This window comes from Bos mutus, unplaced genomic scaffold (genome assembly GCF_027580195.1).
Source record: "Bos mutus isolate GX-2022 unplaced genomic scaffold, NWIPB_WYAK_1.1 CTG394, whole genome shotgun sequence".
NCBI lineage: Eukaryota > Metazoa > Chordata > Mammalia > Artiodactyla > Bovidae > Bos > Bos mutus.
In genome coordinates, this window is record NW_027219880.1 from 16,688 (window position 1) to 37,248 (window position 20,561).

General features: G+C 43.2%; 1 protein-coding gene across 3 annotated transcripts; it reads right to left on the reverse strand.

The window, feature by feature from the left end:
• Positions 1–1,593: 1,593 nt before the first annotated feature.
• Positions 1,594–15,133, reverse strand: ZNF449 (zinc finger protein 449). Of its 3 annotated transcripts, none has more exons than XM_070366982.1 (5): positions 14,999–15,133; positions 11,207–11,660; positions 9,388–9,592; positions 4,706–4,819; positions 1,594–4,513 (listed from the first exon to the last, which is right to left on the reverse strand). In XM_070366982.1, exons 2-5 carry the CDS (start codon positions 11,558–11,560, stop codon positions 3,627–3,629), a joined length of 1,560 nt encoding a protein of 519 aa, XP_070223083.1. In that variant the 5' UTR covers positions 11,561–11,660; positions 14,999–15,133; the 3' UTR covers positions 1,594–3,626. The 3 variants fall into 3 exon arrangements, with proteins under 3 accessions (XP_070223083.1, XP_070223084.1, XP_070223085.1); XM_070366983.1 differs by lacking the exon at positions 14,999–15,133 and adding an exon at positions 14,459–14,983; XM_070366984.1 differs by lacking the exon at positions 14,999–15,133 and adding an exon at positions 14,185–14,413.
• Between the last annotated feature and the right edge of the window lie 5,428 nt (positions 15,134–20,561).

Genomic DNA, 20,561 nt, shown 5'->3' on the forward strand with positions numbered 1-20,561 from the left:
AGACTAACTTATACATCACTCCTCGATACCAGTAGTTAAAATTCCAGAATTAGGGGATTCAGTAAACTGATTATTAATCCTGAGGAAAGACTAGGAGACGAGTTGTCTTCTCATCTGTTCCATATTTGTTACAGAAGACTAGAAAAGAACGAGGAGAATCCGGATTCTCTAGGGTCTAAGGACACTTTGCAAATTTTATTAAATGTGCCTTTAAAAAAACCTAAATGAACTTTAGAAGTAGAAATAAAGTGAACCTCATTTTCTAATCACAGTGCAGGAAAACCAAAAATTAAGAGGAAAATGGCAATGCTGTACAGTTCTTGGGTCAAAGAGAAATTATAATGAAAACTGTGATAACTTTGAAATCATCAATAATAACATGGTGATGGTTAATTTTATGTGCAATTTGGCTGAACTAAAGGATGCCCAGATTGCTGGTACAACATGATTCCTGGGCATGTCTGTGAGTATTTTCAGAAAAGATTTGCACTCATTCAGTGAACTGAGTTCCACCTTCATTGATATGTGTAGGCATCATCCAATCTGTTGAGGGGCTGAATAGAACAAAAAGGCAGAGGAAGGGCAAACTCCCTCTTCAGCTGGAATGTCCATCTTTTCCTGCCCTTGAACACTGGAGCTCCTGCTTTTCTGGCTTTCAGACTCAGGGACCTACACCTGCAGCTCCCCTTGCCTTGCCTCCCCTGCATCTCCATTCTCAGGCTTTTGGCTTTGGACTGAGAGATAAACCATTGGCTCCCTTGGTTCTTACATCTTCATACCTGGACTGGATTACACCACCAGCTTTCCTTTTTCATCTGCTTGCAGACAGCAGATTATGGGACTTAAGCTTCGTAACTATATGGGTGAATTTCTATAATCAATCTAATTATATATAAAAATATATATTATGCATATACAAATTTTATGCATACATTTCCATCTATCCATCCTCCCTATTTCTCTGGAGAATCCTGGCTAATACAAGCATTATATATAAAATGTATGGAATGTGACCAAAGCCATATTTAAAGGAAAATTCATAGCCTTAAAATGCTTTTATCATTAAACAACAAATACTTAAGATACAATATGCTGGATATTTATTGCAAGTGTACACTGTGCAGGGCCTGAACAAAATATATTTCATCTTCATAGTACTTACGAGGTGGGTACTATGTTTTGCCCTATTTGAAATGCTCAGAAGTATAATTAGGCACATCCACACAATGTTCTAACTATGACATGTTTCTAAGAACTACTTCATATAATCCTTGATCCGATGCCACAAATATTTATTAGTGCTTATTATACACAGAATACTATGACAAAGAGATAAAGAATAGATGTTCTCTACCCTATAAAATCCAGCCATGTGTGTTCATGATGTAGATGATAAAGCTCCTTTTATGACCACAACTAACTCTACTAGCTAAAATTGATTGCATTAAATGCTAAAACGGATACATAAACCCATGGTTGCAGAGAATAAAGATTCCAACTGAAGTCGGGGCAGGAGTCCATTGTGGTGCTTGTTGCCACTGCTCAGGGAAGCATCTCTAAGTTCAAACAATTAGTTAATGTGATCAAAGCAGGAAGAGCACATACGTTTTCACTTTATTAAAATATTGCATAGATACAGAGCAGTTGGGCTCATCCATTCTAAGGCACTGTCCTGGTTTGAATGCAATTCCACAAGAGAGAAAAGAGAAGCCATTACATTCAGTATTATTTACCTCTACATTCAGACTCCTCCCCTGTTCCATGTTTATTGCTACTGGGATCTCAATTTTATCCACAAACTTATAGCAGCATCATACTGGGACCTGGATGACAACAATGAAGGATACATCCTGGCTCTAGTACTTGGTATGAACTGACACTTAACTACAAACTCTCTTGCACTGCTCGCCATTTGTTTCCCAACTCTTGTTTAACTAAAGATATTATAAACTCTTTATGAATTAATTTTTAATAGTTTCCATTAAGCCTAGAACAGGACTAGTTAGGCACATAGTACATACCCCCACCATGCTTGTATTAAATATCAGTTGCAAGAACTTTAATGGAATAGAAAAAAATATACTTTCCCTAATTCTAGTTTAAGGAAAGGATGACTGGTATCCTCACAAAGGAAAATACTTGAATGTCCTATTGCTTGTATTTTTTAACAAGGAACTAGGCTGAACGAATATTTTCATGTATTAACAGCTTTAACTGACAAAGAGAGTTCTTCCTTTGCTATAGGAACTTGAGTCATAACCACTAGTATATGAGAACATTTATATAAGTAGCAATGTGTGTGTGATTATAAGTAAAATTCAAAGAGGTTACAAATCACTGAGCAATGCATAAATATCTGAATTACTGATCCTCCTTAAATGATGTGTGTATGTTACATAAAAAAAAAATAAGTGTAAAGACTTTCATAACACGCTTGAAGCAACTGGAAATAGCTAGGCTTGAGAACAATCAGGCTATACAGATAGCTATAGAAACATGTGTTAAAGGCAGTGTGTTCCAAGAATATTTGCAGAATAAGAGCTCTGTGGGTTATTATTGGGTATACATGGAAACGGGTTCTGGGGTCAAACAGGATTGCAAAACAGTGAGCCAAAAGAGGTACTTTTTCCACCTTCATGAGAGGACCTCTCAGAATCCTCATAGGCTGAAGTGCACTGTGAATCTACAAAGCAGAAACAGCAGGAAGGGATTCCCAAACTTATTTGCAAACTATCTTACAGAAATAGGTGTTCTATGACACACACTTAGGGAGACACTGAATTAAAGAATGGATAAAATTTGAAAGCACTGAGAGACACACAGTTGAATAGCAAAGGAGAGTGAAAAGCAATGGATACTGGTTCCTCAGTCAGTGTAAATTAAATTAGAGTCTACTTGTATGACTTCAACTGGCAAATGGGTTCTTCCACAAAGAGTTGACTTATCCTGGGAACAAAATAAATCATCAAACCAATACTCAGCTCTGAGCAGCATCACCCCAGACTGCCAACTAAGCAGATTAGTCAACTTTGCAAAATTCAAAAGTAAAGATTAAAATTCTAATTTCTTCAAAAACAAAATTTTCAATGGAAAGAACCCAGTTCATAGCAGGCAAACGAAATCCTCTTCATCCACGTGTTCCTAACATATTTTTATTATTTCATAAAATACACTGTCCCCTTTGTTGCCACCTGGGACACATATAAAGTTTTAAACTAATATAATCACCTTTAATAATGACAGCAGAATAATTATGGTAATACTGTAATAGATATGCCAGATAAATATGATAATCCATTATGTTGACCCTACCCTGAAAAGGATTGCCATTATTTTTATGCTGACATTTACGATACGGTTGGCTTGGTTCACAAAATTTGTCAATGTAATAAAAAATGAGTTGCAGAGACAGAATAAATCAAATCTATGAAAACTGCAAGAGTAGGTAGATACTCTAGAATTCATATAACTTGGAAGATGGGTTTTTAAAGCAGAAAAAAAAGCTTTTCTTTTCTTACAAGCTCAAACAAAAGAATTCTTCCAAGACAAACAGGCTGCTGCATGTTTAAGATTTTGTTTTGGGGTTAGTTATCAATCTCTATAGGATTCATTTCCTTTAACAATCCTTAAAGAAGTCCTCTAAAGTGAGTGACTTGGTGCATAATAAGGCCTGCTCTCTGTCTGAAGCTTTTAGAACAATGACTACACTTGTATGGCTTCTCCCCTGTATGAATTCTTAAATGAATAACAAGGCTTGGTCTCTGTCTAAAGCTTTTCCCACAATAATTACATTTAAAAGGTCTCTCTTCAGTGTGTGTTCTCTGGTGCAAAGTAAGAGCTGTCAGCCTACTAAAACTCTTCCCACAATTATGACATCTATGAGGTTTCTCACCCGAATGAGTTTTCAGATGTCTTTTAAGACTTGATCCATGACAAAAGCTTTTCCCACACTCAAGACATTTATATGTTTCTTCTTCGGAATGGGTTCTCTGGTGCCCTATAAGGTGTGACCGCCGAGTGAATCGCTTTTTACACACAGTGCATTCATAGGGTCTCTCCCCTGTGTGAAGTCGTTGGTGTCTGTAAAGGTCTGAACTACGGAGGAATCTCTTTCCACATTCAGGGCACTTATGAGGTTCCTCTCCTGAATGAATTCTCTGGTGCCCTGTAAGTTGTGACTTTCGAGCAAAACATTTCCCACACTGAGAACATCGGTGAGGTTTGTCACCCGGACTCTTCTTCTTATGGGGTCTTGGGTTGAGAGGTTCTTCCAAGTTGGAGCTCTCAGGTTTCTCTCCTGCTGAGGGGTTCTGATGCTCTACAAGTTTTGTTAAATCTCCCTGTAAATCCTCTGGAGGGGTTTCCCATTGATTTTCTAGCTGTACATAGTCTTTTTGCAAAATGGGGCCATGAAGAGCATTCCCCTCTAAAGTAACAATAAATGGATACATATTCTCCAGTTTTTTCTGTTTTTCTGAAGTATCTTCTTCATTTTCTATTCCAATCTCAAAACCTGAGAGAAGAAACAGAATACAGATCTCACCATGTCCCACATGGAAAAGAACATGAGGGAAAATGAAGAGTTTATATTAAACCATTCATAGAAATAAGAGATGTTCCTTAGTAGAATCCAAAACTCTTTACCCTGATCAAGGTTGATTTTTTTCTTTTCTTTCTTGTGTGGTATCAATGAACAATTACTTACCTAACTTGGAATCAAGTAATTGCTTAATTTCTTTGGAATCTTGCAGTTCCTTCACCCATGCCTCTTCTCTATGCTCCAATGGAAAGCTCACGTCAAGTTTTGGTATTGGGTATCCTTGCCAGAAGAAAGATGAGAAGCATAATAATTTGGGTCATCAAAGGTTTTTACAGAGTTCAGCCTGATATCTTGGACATGTGGCTGCTTAATATTCACTTCCTCCTCAATTACTATTACATCACCTGGAATCTCTTGCAAGAGTCTTTTTTTTTAAAGATAAGAGCAAAAAATGAGAGAACAACCTTTGTGTTCAACTTAAGGCACTCTTCCTCTAACCTATGGAAGGGAGTGAATCAATTCTGCGCTGAAATCAATACACTAAATTGCTACTTTATCTATTTTCATAATAGATTTATTTAGGTTAGAGCCAAGAAAGTGAAGTGAAAGTGTTAGTCACTCAGTTGTGTCTGACCCTTTGTGACCCCATGGACAGTAGCCCAACAGGCTCTTCTGTCCATGGACTTCTCCAGGCAAGAATACTGAAGTGGGTTGCCATTTCCTTCTCCAGGAGATCTTCTCAACCCAGGGATTGAACCTAGGTCTCCCACACTGTGGGCAGACTCTTTACCAACTGAGCCACCAGGGAAGACCCTAGGTTAGAGCCAAAATATGAAATAAATCTTCATAAAGTTGGCATTGAAACTGAGAGATGCTGATATTGAGTACTACATGAAGAGAGGTAAAGCCAGAAGTTATGCAACTGCTTATTGGAATAATTTCAATTGAGATTTCCAAATTATAATGGAAATTGACTGGGCTGACAACCAGAAAAGCAGTTTCTGTTTGCTTCAGCTGAAATCTGGAAGTGGACTGATTCTCCTGAAATTACCCCAAGTAACCATTAAAGAGTGTTTCTCACGGTCAGGCTGCTGCTGCTGCTGCTGCTAAGTCGCTTCAGTCGTGTCCGACTCTGTGCGACCCCAGAGACGGCAGCCCACCAGGCTCCCCCGTCCCTGGGATTCTCCAGGCAAGAACACTGAGTGTTCTTGCCTGGAGTGGGTTGCCAGAGTGGGTTGCCATTTCCTTCTCCAATGCAGGAAAGTGAAAAGTGAAAGTGAAGTTGCTCAGTCATGTCTGACTCTTAGCAACCCCATGGACTGCAGCCTACCAGGCTCCTCCGTCCATGGGATTCTCTAGGCAAGAGTACTGGAATGGACTGCCATTGCCTTCTCCACACTGTCAGGCTAAGAACAACCAAAGAAATTTCTCCATTCAGTGCCCCCCTCACTGTGCCCTATTACCTTCTCCTTACTGAGAGCCTCTCTGGCTCACGGTCTCTCTCCATATCCCTTCCTTGCCTTCTCTGCTCTGCCCAAGTTAACTGGTCCATCATCAAGTGTGGGTTGGAAGTAGCTCATTTTAGACAGAAATGCAGCATGATGTTTAAATATTAGCACCATTAACATAATATTAGCAGGTTAATTTGATGAATTTTAACCATTATATCAAAACATAGGAAGTGGACTAAAATATCTTATTTTATATTTTCATGGGAAAAAAGATCTTTTAAGATTAAGAAACAAATATGTGCTTCATATAAAATTCTGTTTAAATTCACTATATTGTTTTTGTTTGGGTTTCAAAGCTAGGAATAGGATGACAGGGCAATGAGACCAAGATCAAATACACTGGAGGTCACAGGTCAAAGGAAAGCTGCCATTATGTATTAAAAATGGAAGCAAACTGAAACTTGAAATAAGCAGAGAGAGTAGCAAAGGCCTACATGTGAAATACTGACGTATAACCTAAATGTAGGAAGGGAGACAGACTTCTAGTATGATACCATGAGGAGCTCTTAGACCTATTTCCCAGTTTAACTGGTGAAAATTCTTAAAAATAACACAAGAAACATTTAAAGTCTAGAAAATTAAGAAACATCTATTTTTAATACCCCCAGAAGGGGTAAAATGGAATAGAGTTACATACGAGAAATATTTCTACATCTCACTGACATTAAGTCAATATAAATCTGAAGCTGATTATAAGTCAAGATGTACATGTTAACTCTAGAGTAACCACTAAGGAAATAACTTTAAAAATTGTGAAAATTCATTAAAGTCAGTAAAATGTTACATTTAAAATATTTACTTGGTGTCAAAGAAAGCAGTAGATGACAGATAGAGGGACAAAAAAGATATGAGACCTATCCAAAAATGAAAACTAAAATAGCAGATATAAATCCAACCATATCAAAGATAAGATTAAATGGTATGAATTAAACAACTCAATCAAAAGGCAGAGATCATCAGACTGGATTTTTAAAAATCCAACTATATGCTGTCCAAGGAAACACACTTCAGATTCAAAGATACAAACAGACTGAATGTAAACGAACAGAAGAAGATATGTCATGCAAGCAGCAAGCAACCATAAGACAGCCAGAATGACTATATTAATATCAGACAAAATAGATAGTAGAACAAGAGAATCACTTCATAATGATAACAGGATCAATCCACTAGGAAGATGTAACAATTATAAACATATGTGCACTTAAATAACACAGTGAAAAATATATGAAGAAAAAAATGTAAAAAGAAATAGACAATTAATAACAATAGTTGTGGACTTCAACACCTCTTTGCACTACTAGATAGAAAATTTAGGCAGAATATCAACAATAAAAGACTTAAAAATACCAGAGACCAGCTAAACATCACAGACATTTACAGATAACACTCCACAGCGAACAACACCAGAATATACATGCTTCTTAGGTTCAGAGAAAATTCTACAGGACAGTCGAGATGCTATACCATAAAACAAATGTTCAAAAATGTTAAAGGATCACAATTACAAAGTACATTCCCCCACTAAAATGACATTATAAATAACAGAAAGAAAATTGGGAATGTCACAAATATAAAGAAATTGAACAACACATTCCTATGTAACCCATCAGTCAAAGAAGAAATCAAAAGGGAAATTAGAAATACTCTGAGGTAAATGAAAATGAAAACTTTGGGAGGTAAAACCAGTGCTTAGTTAGAGGGAAATTTATAGCTTTGAATGCCTATATTAAAAAGGAAGAAAAATCTCAATAACCTAACTTTACACCTTACACCATACCCTGGATGCAGACAGGAAATGTGCGCTCAAACTTGAGCTTCTTCCTGAATGTTAACTTCATGCAATTTTTAATTATATAGCAACTCCACCCCTACCCACCTCCATTATCTTGCATAACACACAGATCCTTATGCCTCTGGTGCAGTCAGTCTCCTCCTCCTGGACTCTCAGAGCCCTGCTTCTGACACTATCACCAGTTTGTATTCCCCAACCTATGCTCAAAGCCCATGTCAGTGGAGGCCACTAACCATTCCCCTTGACCTGTCCCCCACCCTTCTGACCTGAGTTCCCATTGTCTAGTGACTACAGCCATGAAATTAAAAGACATGTGCTCCTTGGAAGAAAAGCCATGACAAACCTAGACAGCATCTTAAAAAGCAGACATTACTTTGCCAACAAAGGCCCATATAGTCAGAGCTATGGTTTTTTCAGGAGTCATGTATGGATGTGAGAGTTGGACCATAAAGAAAGCTGAGCACCAAAGAACTGATGATTTTGAACTGTGGTGTAGGAGAAGACTCTTGAGAGTCCCTTGGACTGCAAAGAGATCAAACCAGTCACTCCTAAAGGAAATCAATCCTGACTATTCATTGGAAAGACTGATGCTGAAGCTGATGCTCCAATACTTTGGCCACCTGATGTGAAGAGCCGACTCATTAGAAAAACCCTGATACTGGAAAAGATTGAAGGCAGGAGAAGAAGGGAGCAAAAGAGAATGAGATGGTTGGATGGCATCACTGACTCAATGGACATGAGTTTGAGCAAGTTCTGAAAGATGGTGAAGGACAGGAAGCCTGGTGTGCTGCAGTCCATGAAGTCGCAAAGAGTCAGACACGACTGAGCGACTGAACTGAACTGAAAATATAGAAGCAACCCAAGTACACATTTATGGAAAATGGATACGCTAAATGTGATATATACATACAAAGGATTATTATTCAGCCTTTAAAGGGATGGAAATTCTGACATATGCTACAACATGAATGAACCCTGAGCACATTGTGCTAAGTGAAATAAGCCAGTCACGAAAAGACAAGCACTGCATTATTTTACATGAGGTACACAGAGTAGTCAAATTCATTAAAACAGAAAGTTGAATGGTGGTAACCAGGAGCTGGTGATGGGGTGGGGGGCAGGGTGTGGAATGTAGAAATGAGAAGTTGTATAAATGGGTATAGAGTTTCAATTTTACAAGATAAAAACAGTTATGGAGATGGATGTTGGAATAGCTCCACAAAATTACAAATGTATTTAATACCTCTGACCTGTACACATAAAAATGGTTGAGGTTGTAAATCTTAGGTGGTGGGTATTTTATCATGATAAAAACAAAATTGAAAAGAGAAAAATAGGCTTCCTGAGCAGGGTCATTAGCTTAAGGGATTTTCAATCCCACTCGATCTAAGGTGCTTTGTGACCAGCTATTCCCAGAGAGATATTTCCTCCTTCTACTCTTGATCAGAGTGGCCCATTTCCATCAGGCATTCCCCAACCCTAGAGAGCTCTTGAGCTCTCAAAACAGAAACCAAAGAAAGGAAAGCAAACCCTTGCCTTACCAGGGTCGAGAAAGGGCTGGCCTTCCCCAGCAGCACTGAAGCTCAGCTCCTGTGGCCCGGCTTGTGGGATCCATGCCTCTGCCACTGGGACTTCTGGGGCAGGTCCCATTACTTGGAGTGGGGGTGACTCCAGGTGGATGTTTGGTGGTATGTGTGCCATGCCCACTGGTGCCAGTTCTTCCAAGAGCATTTCTTGCCTATCGAGCTGGAGGAAATGCCAGAACCATCACTACAAGTCCAGAGCAGCCCTGCCCAGTAGCAATATAATACAAGCTACCCATGTCCTTTTAAATTTACCAGAGGCCATATGAAACAAAAAAGGAAATAAAATTAATCTTAACAACATACAGTATTTAACCCAATGTATCTAAATTATCATAATTTCAGAATGTAATCAGTATAAACAATTGTTAGTGAGATATTTCACCTACTCTTGTTTCATATTAAGTTTTCAGAATGTGCTGTGTATGTTACACTTACAGCATATTTCACTTTGGAACAGCCACATTACAAGTGCTTAAGAGCCACTGTGCTGGGTACTGTGCTGGGTGGTGCATGATTAGACCATACAAAGATAAAATCCTATATGCTAAGCTAAACCAGAAAGACAGAGAAAGGGAAACCATAAATTCATCCTATCCTAGGGACCAGGGAACCTTGGATGACTCCTGCTCAGGCAGGCTAACTACAGAGCCCCATCGACATCCCCTGCTGGAGTGCCCCTAATGCCCACCCACAAGTACTTCCTGCCTTCTCCCAAAGATTCTGCCTCTGCTCAGCTATGGGTTTCACTCGATGGTTCTGAACAGAGACTAATGCCACCACCTCTATGGGGCATTTTGCCTAGGATGGTAGGTGATGGCTATCAGAATGTTCTAAGCCAGAGATGGGATTCTATATAATTCACAAGGAAGAATTGTTCCACTTCCCAAACCATTTAGGAACGTTCCCTCAAACACTCACGTGGGTAAAAAGAACCTGTCAAGGATCTCACCCTGTTGGTTATATAAACACAAAATATTTTTGCATATTTTAGCATGACTTAGATTTTCTAGAAAAGCATTACTTTGGCAATCAAAGAAAGACTATACTACTTATTGTTCCAATTGACCAAGAGTTGTTTGTCACTTTGAGAAATCATATGACCAGCAGCAACACCACTCGTAATGTCTGAGTGTACCATATCACTCAGAAGTTCTGGCTGTCACATCCCCAGTGTATCTATGCATAGATTCAAGCAAATGACAATTCCATAAAGTTTTGGTACAGTCAAGCCCAAATACATGCACAATGAAATGCTTATTAGTTCATAAGAAATCACAATCCTTTTCCTTTATATTCCTTCTAGACTACTCAACTCAGGGTTGGCAATATTTTCTTGTAAAGAGACAGTAAATATTTTAGGCTTTGTGGGTAGTACTGCAGTACTGGTTTGTTGTCTCTTCTTTTTTTAACCATCCTTCAAAAAGGTAATAACTATGACTATTTCGTGGGTTGTATAAAAATAGGCTTTGTGTAATATTTGGCCCACAGGGCACTTATTATATTGATTTTTTCCCTAATTTTGTATATGTAATTTATATTATTCATAAATTTCATTTTAGGATAGTAAAGGGGACATTACCAAATATTTGTTATAGAAGTGGAGTTGGGTTTAATAGTTGAGACTGTCTGGAACCTATGCTGATTCCAGTAGAAGGAAAAATTGGAAAGCTCCAGCAGGGAAATCCTGTGGTACCAGTCAGAAGGTCTGATCCAGTCCCAGCTGCCTTGTTACTTCTTTGGGTCTAATTACCAAGATCCCAACCTCTTTTCTCACCTGCTGCTCTGGTATCTCAAGTTCTCTCTGTAAGTCTTCTATCAGTGACACAACTCTTTCTCTGTTCTCTGGGCAATGTTCCCTCACCCAAGTCTCTATCTCTGTGGGGAGAATCGTTAGGAATTGCTCCAATACCAGCAGCTCCAAGATTTGCTCCTTAGAACGCATCTTTGGCTTCAGCCATTGACAGCAGAGCTCCCAGAGTTTGTTGAAAGCTTCATGAGGCCCAGCTGCTTCTTTGTACTGGAACTGCCGGAAGCGCTGGCGGAAGACCTCACAGTCAGTATCATACTCTTGAAACACCGAGCCCTGATTCAAGGAGGCCTGGATTGCACAACCCAGGGCCACAGCCATCGCCCTCTTCCAGAAATGTGCAATTTATATGGAACTTGAAGTGGCAGATTCAAATTTCTTTACTTCTGTTATCCTCCGGGTGGAGCCACCTATGTATACGCTGAGGTCGGGACAAAATGAGAAAAGAGAAACAGAAGTGGTTACCAGGGGGCAGATTTACCTCCCTTAACTTGCTTACTTTTCTCCAAAGCCCTAAGGAAGCAAATCAATCTTGGGCGGGAAGGGATTGAGAATCTGATGAAAGCCATAAACTCTCTTCTAGAAAAATACACATCACGTGAAATTCTGCATTTAATTTCAATAAGGCTATAAAATCTTCAAGACCATCTATGGATTCTCTAGAAATATACTCTCCAATCTGGTATTCAATAGTCCCATGTGAGTTGGGGGGAGAGATAAATTAGGAGTCTGGGATTAACATATATACATTACTATATATAAAGTAGGTAAACAACAAGGACTTACTGTATAGCACAGGGAACTATACTCAATATCTTGTAATATCCTATAACACAACATTGTAAATTAACCACACCTCAACAGAAAAAGTGGGCTTCCCTGATAGCTCAGTTGGTAAAGAATCTGCTTGCAATGCAGGAGACCCCGGTTCAATTCCTGTGTCAGGAAGATCCAATGGAGAAAGGATAGGCTACCCACTCCAGTATTCTTGGGCTTCCCTTGTGGCTCAGCTGGTAAAGAATCTGCCTGCAATGTGGGAGATCTGGGTTCTATCCCTGGGTTGAGAAGATCCCCTGGAGAAGGGAAAGGTTACCCACTCCAGTATTCTTTCCTGGAGAATTCCATGGACTGTATAATCCATGGGGTTGCAAACAGCTGGACACGACTGAGTGACTTTCACACTTTCACTTTCAATAGAAAAAAGCAGGCTTACATGGATGTTTAAATTAATTACACTAAAAATTCAATTTCTCATTCATACTAGCCACATTTCAAGTGCTCAAGTGACATCTCTGTGTGGTACATATATGCAATGGAATATTACTTAGCCATAAAAAGGATGAAATATTGCCATTTGCAGCAATATGTATGGATTTGCAGATTGTCATACTGAGTGAAGTAAGTCAGACACAGAAAGACAAATGTGCGGAATCTTAAAAAATGATACAAATGACTTATCAACAAAACAAAAAGTTACAGATGTAGAAAGTAAACTTATGGTTATGAGGGGGTAAGGGGGGAGGGATAAATTGGAACATTGAGATTGACATACACACACTATACACAGAACAGATAACTAATAAGTACCTACTGTATAGGGAACTCTACTCAATACTCTGTAATGGCCTATATGGGGAAAGACTCTAAAAAAGAGTGAATATATGTAGAACTGATCCATTTTGCTGTACACCTGAAACTAACACAACAATGTAAATCAACTATACCCCAATAAAATTTTTTTAGAAAAGGAGAGACATCTCTGCAGAAAGTTCTATTGGACAGCTCTGCTCTAGGATTCCATGGACCTAAAGCAAAGAAACCCTTCCCTTAAATGAACCCCTACAGATTTAGTGGCTTCTGAACCCACTTCCAACCTAAGTCCCACTGTCTTGTGATTTTGAATACAGCTAGGCCACAGAAGAAATGGCAAGCAATATTTACAATGGTGAAGAACCCTAAAAGTTTATCTACCTTTGAGGAGCCTTTAGTCATCTTCAACCATGGGGATCTTAGCTAGACTTATGCCTTGCAAAGACAGTAAACCACCAATCCCTTATTCCTCCCCGCTAGGGGTCACCTGTAGTTCAGCCAACATCACCATGACCCTCACCCTGAAACAGCATTCTAAGTGACTTTCTCATGAGAAAAATAGATGGCAACAGGGCAGGCCAGCAGGAATCAGGTCTGCATTAATAACCAAGGACATTTCTCACGCCTTGTGCCAGGAACTGTTCTACGCCTCCCACCTATATTGGTTCATTTAGCCCTTACTCAACATCAGGAAGTGGGCTCTAGTACCGTGTCCTGAACACAGGTGAGAGACTGAGGTAAGGATGAGGAGGACTGAATAACTTGCTCCAAGTCACATGGTAAATGCCAGAGGGGAGTGGCGAGGAGTTTGGAATCGACCTGCTACTGCAATGCTAAAGTCTGCTGCTGCTGCTGCTGCTAAGTCGCTTCAGTCGTGTCCTACTCTGTGCGACCCGAGACAGCAGCCCACCAGACTCCCCCGTCCCTGGGATTCTCCAGGCAAGAACACTGGAGTGGGTTGCCATTTCATTCTCCAATGCATGAAAGTGAAAAGTGAAAGTGAAGTCACTCAGTAATGTCCAACCCTCAGCGACCCCATGGACTACAGCCTACCAGGCTCCTCTGTCCATGGGATTTGCCAGGCAAGAGTACTGGAGTGGGTTGCCATTGCCTTCTCCGAATGCTAAAGTCTAAAAACATCCAAATGTTCTCAGTGAAATCTCTGAGGTCACAGAGGCCCTCACATCCATGTCTCCACAGATGTCAACCCTAGTACCCACCCGGGCACTGTGGCTCTTCTTTGCCTGTATTTTTGGGGACACCTCATGTACCTGTCCTCCTTCTTGGAGTGGGACAAGGAAAAAATACTCATGATTCCAGCCAATCATCCCAAATGGACACAGTCCCCATCTCACCTTTATCTTGATGGTAGTCTGGGTTTTGGTGTCAGACCCATCTAGTGATAACCTGCTAGCCGTGTGATGCTGACACCCAGGGCTTCTGTCGTTAACATGAGATAATCACAGCACCTCTTTCCTAGAAGTTCCCTCGGCAGAGCCCACTGCAGGGAACAGCAGCATCCTTGGCACAGAGGAAGTGCTCAGGAAAGGTCATTTCCTAGGAAGCTTCTGTTTAACCTCCACCCTGCCAAGGCACCTAAATGTCTCTGGGGAGCATCCAGGGACGTACCTTGAACGTGCTCCAGCCTCGCAACTGGGCAGCCCTCCCTCGACGGTCCCAAACCTTACACCACGTCGACCAGGGAACTGACCCTCCGGGTTTCCCCCGCGTCGGCCCCTCCGGAGAAAAACTTCACTCTATCCCGGGGCGGATGGCTCCTCCCCAAACCCGCCAGAGCGAACCCGGGCCCACAGGGCCCGTGGATGAATAAGGGTGTAAAGAGAGGGCACTCGGGAAAAGGATCGGGGGACAAGCTAAAATGCAGGTTGAAAATCGGGTACCCGCGGTGCGGCGCGGCCGCAGCGTGCTCCCCGGGGAGGATGTTGCGCTCCCCGCCCGGGAGAAGCCCGCGAAGGCCCGGCGGGTCGCAGGGGACGGCGGCGGGGACGCGGGCCGGACATGGGCCCTCCGCCTGTCGCTCCTTCCCACGCCCGCCGCCCGATCGGAACTGGAGACGGCGGGTTAGCTCAGACCGAGCGAGATGGGAGCCCGGCTCCCCGCGCCCGCGCCCCAGGGACGACCACGCCCTCTGGCCGCTCCGGGACTCACCGCCTCAGCGCCCGCGGCTCTCCCAGGCTCACCGGGTCCAGCTGCCCATGGCGCAGGCGCGCGGCCGCGCTGCGGACTACAACTCCCGGCAGGCTCCACAACACTCGCCCAGCGATCTCAGTCTCTAAGGATGCTGACGCGGGAGAGGCTGGGATTTTCCTTGGCCTCCCTCGGTCCTGAGGCCGCTTTTGGAAGCGATCCCATTTCCGGTCTTAAACGCCTGTAAATTCCTGGGGATTGGGTGGGGCATGCCGCTGTTCTAGATCCTAGCGCTGGCTTATCTCCCATCAGCCCTAGAGTAACTGGAGCGGCTGGGGACTTCCTGAAATCTGTTATGACTGGATCAATGTTTTTCAAACCTCTTTTTAGGAAGAATTTCTTGTGAGGACCTGTTAAAAATTCAGCTTTCTGGGCTCTCCCCCGACACCGGTACGCATTGGATCTCGCGTGAGCTGGAGGATTCGCATTTTAATAAGCTTTCCTGGGGATAATGACCCTGATCTTTCCCTTCCGCATCATAGTGCCCTTGAGCTATCTTTGTATTGTCCTCTTAAAGAACTAGGATTTGACGAAGCTCAATTCAGTTCTGTTCAGTCGCTCAGTCGTGTCCGACTCTGCGACCCCATGGACTGTAGCACGCCAGGCCTCCCTGTCCATCACCAACTGCCGGAGTTTACTCAAACTCATGTGCATTGAGTCGGTGATGCCATCCAACCATCTCATCCTCTGTCGTCCCCTTTTCCTCCCGCCTTCAATCTTTCCCAGTCTTTTCAAATGAGTCAGTTCTTCGCATCAGGTGGCCAAAGTATTGGAGTTTCAACTTCAGCATCAGTCTTTCCAATGAATATTCAGGACTGATACGCCTCTCTGATTTCGGCCGCCACCAGAGAGCTCTTGGATCTTTAGGTCGCCAACATGGCCCCTCCTCTTGTCTTCCAATTGGTCTTTCGCTGTTCCCGCCTCCGGAATCAAATTTTCACTTCTGGGTGGTCAGCGGTGTTTTGGCCAGGCCAGAGGCAATGATGTCATCCGGAAGATGTAGTCCTCACATTTGGCCCGAGCAAGTTTGTGTGTGTGTCCTCACATTTGACCTGGGCTAGGGATGTGTGTGTGTGTGTGTGTGTGTGTGTATCTTTGGACGCCAAACTTTGGTGTTGGTCCAAGACAGAGAGGAAAGAGCTGCCAGCAACTGTGCCTCCCAGAGGCGCTGGTGGAAGCTAGACGAGGCAGGCACCCCACCATCCCGAACCCACAGAGGCCAAAGCACTTCAAACAGCTCTGTCTGAGCTGGAGTTGGGCTCATGGACTGGGACTTGGCACCAGGGATACGCTGACTCCTGCAGATTTTGTGTATTGTTGCATGGGGCGCCAGGTGCCTTCACCAGCTGTTTTGGATGGTTTGCAGGCCAAGATAGTCTGCGTTTGACCCCAACTCCCAAGAGCAAAAAGTGGTCCTCATTGTGAAACCAGAGTAGTTTCTGCAGCTAGAGCCAAAGGAGGCCCAGCTCCAGGGCCTCTCATCTGCGCTTCTGTGGATTCTGCTGCTGGTCCCTGGAATCACTCAGGCAGCTCCTTGAGCTTTGCCATGGATGTGTGCCTTTGGCTGGAGAAGAGCATGGAGCAAGTCCTGAAGCTGCTGGTGATGGAGCAGTTCCTGACCATCCTGTCCCAGGAGACCCACAGCAGGGTGTACATGCAGCTTCTGCACCATCTGATAAACTTGCCAAGAAGCTGTGACTCTTTTAAAATGCATGCAGACAGAGCTTTCGAGAATGAGGGAAGAGGTGACTAAGAAAGAGATGTTTTATGTGGGCTTCGGTAGCCCTGACTGGGACATCACAATGTCTTACTTCCCCTCAACAGTCTCCTGAGTAGAACGACATGGGCAAGTGACTTTGTAGTGTAGTCTGGAACTTTCATCCTCCAGATTCCACCCCCAACCCAAGCACACAGAGGAACAGTGTAGAGTGCCTGTCTTCACAGGGAGGCAGGTCACTGCTGCAAATAGTCAGTGTCATCTTGGATCAGAGGGATTTGGATCCTGGCTCTGCCTGTTGCTCAGTGGCAACGTGACTTGGGGCAAATCACTTTCCTCTTTGGGCCTCAATTCCCTTTTGGTAAAATGGCATCTGGGATTTTGAGGATTTAAGGGAGACCAGTGTGTACATTGGAGAAGGAAATGGCAACCCACTCCAGTGTTCTTGCCTGGAGAATCCCAGGGACGGGGGAGCCTGGTGGGCTGCCATCTCTGGGGTCTCACAGAGTCGGACACGACTGAAGTGACTTAGCAGCAGCAGCAGCGTGTACATTTGGATCACATAGTTGATGCTTAAAACTGAGCAGGCCTGGTGCGATTTCTGCTTATGGCACACCCTGCTGCTCCTGAGGCTGACACAGGAGATCCTCTTGAGCTCAGGACTTCTGGGATCCAGGGCACTCTGTGATCGTCCACAAGGAACATCCCAGCAGCAGGGGACCACCAGGTGGCCTATGGAAGGGTGAAGCAGCCGGGTCTGAAATGGAGCAGGTCAAAATTGCCCTGCTGATCAGTACCACACTGTGCCTGTGAGTAGCCACTGCCCTCCAGCCTGGGCAACATCTCGAGACCCCGCCCCCCCCCCAACAAACAAACAAAGGATGTTGTTAGGTGTTGTATTAAGGTCAGCAGTCAGGGCTGGGGAATGGCCTCACTGACGGGCAGGATGGAGCATGGCTGCTAACAAGAGAGAGTTTCTGAAGTCAAGGTGGAGTGAGTGTGGAGTGAAAGACCTCAGAAATGGTGGTTTGGGGTCTTTCTGGAAGGGAGGAGCATGTCTTCGAGTCCCTCTTTTAAATTAAACTTTTCATTTTGATGTTACTGTAGATTGACAGGCAGTTGAAAGAAATAGAGGTGTCTCTTTCCCCTTTCCCTCATTTCCCTAGTGGTGTGAAGTGAAAATCACTCAGTCATGTCAAACTCTTTGCAGCCTAGTGGACTGTAACCTGCCAGCCTCCTCTGTCCATGGGATTCTCCAGGCAAGACTACTGGAGTGGGTAGCCATTTCCTCCTCCAGGGGATATTCCCAACCCAGGGATTGAACCCAGGTCTCCCACATTGCAGGCAGATTCTTTACCATCTGAGCCACCTGGAAGCCCTAGTGGTAATACCTTGCAAAACTGCAGCGCAAGGTACACCCAGAATATTGACATGAATACAGTCGGGATACAGAACAATTAGTTCATCACTGCAAGGGCCCTCCTGCTTTTCTTTCATAGACTCACCCTCATCTTGTCCTTCCCATCCACCCGTCTCCTACCCACTCCCAAACCCCTCACCTCTGGCAACCACTCTTTTCTAGAAGTTTGTCATTTTAAGAATGTTTTATAAATTGAATCATAGTTTGTAACCTTTTGAGATGGCTTTTTCCCCATTCACTGTAATTCTCCAGAGATTTATCTAAATCCTTCTGTGTAACAATATCTGTTCCTTTTTATTGCTGAGTAGCATGCTATGATATGTATGTATCACAGTTTGTTGAACCACTCACCCACTGAAGGACCTGGGGGTGATTTCCAGCTTTTGGCTATTACAAACAAGCTGGTACGTGTGTGTGTGCTAAGTTACTTCATTCGTGTCCAACTCTGTGACCCCACGGACTGTAGCCCACCAAGCTCCTCTGTCCATGGGGATTCTCCAGGCAAGAATACTGGAGTGGGTTGTTATGCCCTTCTCCAGGGGATCTTCCCAACCCAGGGATCAAACCCTCGTCTTTTATGTCTCCTGCATTGGCAGACAGGTTCTTTACCACTAGCACCACCTGGGAAGCCCCAAATAAGCTGGTATGAACATTTAATTGTTTGTTAAATTATTTTTATGGTTGTTGCTTAAAATCACAGTCAGATGATTCTGATACCTAATTCATTTTGGAGTTAGTGTCACTTGGTTGTCTTTTGTCATTCAAGTTGTGAATCTCCTGCTTCTTTGTATGAAGGGTAATTTTCCATTGTGTCTTGGACTTTTGGTGTCATGTTAGGAGACACTGGATTCTGTGGAAGCTTGGTAGTGTAGTAGGTAGTCTCCCTGTTTGGGTTTGGAGAGCAGGTCCTGGGCTGTGGTTGTGTGGACAGCGTGATTTTCCGAGCCTTCATGGGGCCTTTGCCTTGCTTGGTTTATTGCAGGCTACTGGGGCTTCCTTGAGTTCCTGGGGATGCTGCCTGGAAAATGGAAGCAGTTTTCCCAGGCCAGGCCACCTTGGGATTCTAGGTAAGGGAAAGGATTCCCCCTGCTGCCTCCAGAGACAGGAATGCTTGCTATGTGGGGAGCTTCTGGAGGCAAGAGGCACGGACCAGTGGGGCTGGGGAGTATTTCCTGGGCCTGGGCTCTTCGTGGCCTGATTCCTTTTGCTGGTGCCTCCCAGCAGCAGAGTGGGTCTTGGGGGAGTGGGGAGGGCAGTTTCAGGCCCAGCTGAGAAGCAGTGCTCTTCCTTGGCAGTGAATGGCAGTGAATGTCTTTCCTAGGGGACAGGAGTCTTGGGTCCCTGAGTGACCTAGAACTATCCAACTATTCCCTTGATTTTTTTTCAGATTAAAGCTGAAAGAAATCTGATAGGAAGTGTGATCTCACCATCTCCACTGTGTCTGAGAGCCCCTGCAAAGACTGTTATAATGAATAGAATTTCCTCTCCAGTGTAACTCAGGAAAATTATATCAACATAAAAACATATCAAACTAGAAGGACTGACAGGCATCTTTCATTTTAGCCAGTGAAACAAGGGAGGATTTTGTTATTTTACTTTTTTTTTGCATTTTCCAAGATTATGGACAGGCATAAGCAGGTAGGTTATATGACTTTTTGGCAATGGCCAACTCCACCCTGGTGCAGCTTGTGTCGGCATCCACAGCCATTTGGACAAATCCAGATCATTTCTGTGCCTCCCCAGTTGCCTACCAAGTACAAAACTCATTATGTTTTTGGAAGCCAGGGTGGGTTTTAGGTATTTATCTGCCAGCCTTCTGATGATTGGTATGGGTGTGTTGGGATTGACTTTAGAGGTTCTTTTATCCATGACTGGTTGATTCCACAGACAGCTTTCAGAAGAGAGCACAGCTGAGAGGGCCTGAAAAAGATGAGGAAACCTACTTAATCCAGTGGACTGAGGGACTTCTTGCCCCACACCCCTGCCACCTCCCCACCACACACACTTGCTTTCAGCAAGTGGTCATAAGATATTGCTTTGGGGCATAGTATAATTTGAAATGTCAACCTTATCATTTCCTTCATTCTGTCATATACATGAGTCTGTGTTGAGAATCTCTGTTCTGTTCCATTGACATATTTTTGATTCTTGTTTTAGTCGCTAAATCTATAGTATAGATTTTCACATCTTGAAACAGCTCACAATCATGGCTGTTTCCACATGTTGTTTAGTTGCTCAGTTATGTTAACTCTTTGTGACCCCATGGACTGTAGTCCGCCAGGCTCCTCTGTCCATGGGATTCTCCAGGCAAGAATACTGGGGTGGGTTGCCATTTCCTCCTCCAGGGGATCTTCCTGACTCAGGGATCAAATGTGCAAGAGGATTCT

Coding starts and splice junctions, on each gene's coding strand:
- ZNF449 (XM_070366982.1), bottom strand. CDS start 11,560: ATGGCTGTGGCCCTGGGTTGTGCAATCCAGGCCTCCTTGAATCAGGGC. Junction 4,820..9,387: donor CCAGCCCTTTCTCGACCCTG/GTAAGGCAAGGG, acceptor TCTTCTGGCAAG/GATACCCAATACCAAAACTT. Junction 4,514..4,705: donor ATTACTTGATTCCAAGTTAG/GTAAGTAATTGT, acceptor TTCTTCTCTCAG/GTTTTGAGATTGGAATAGAA.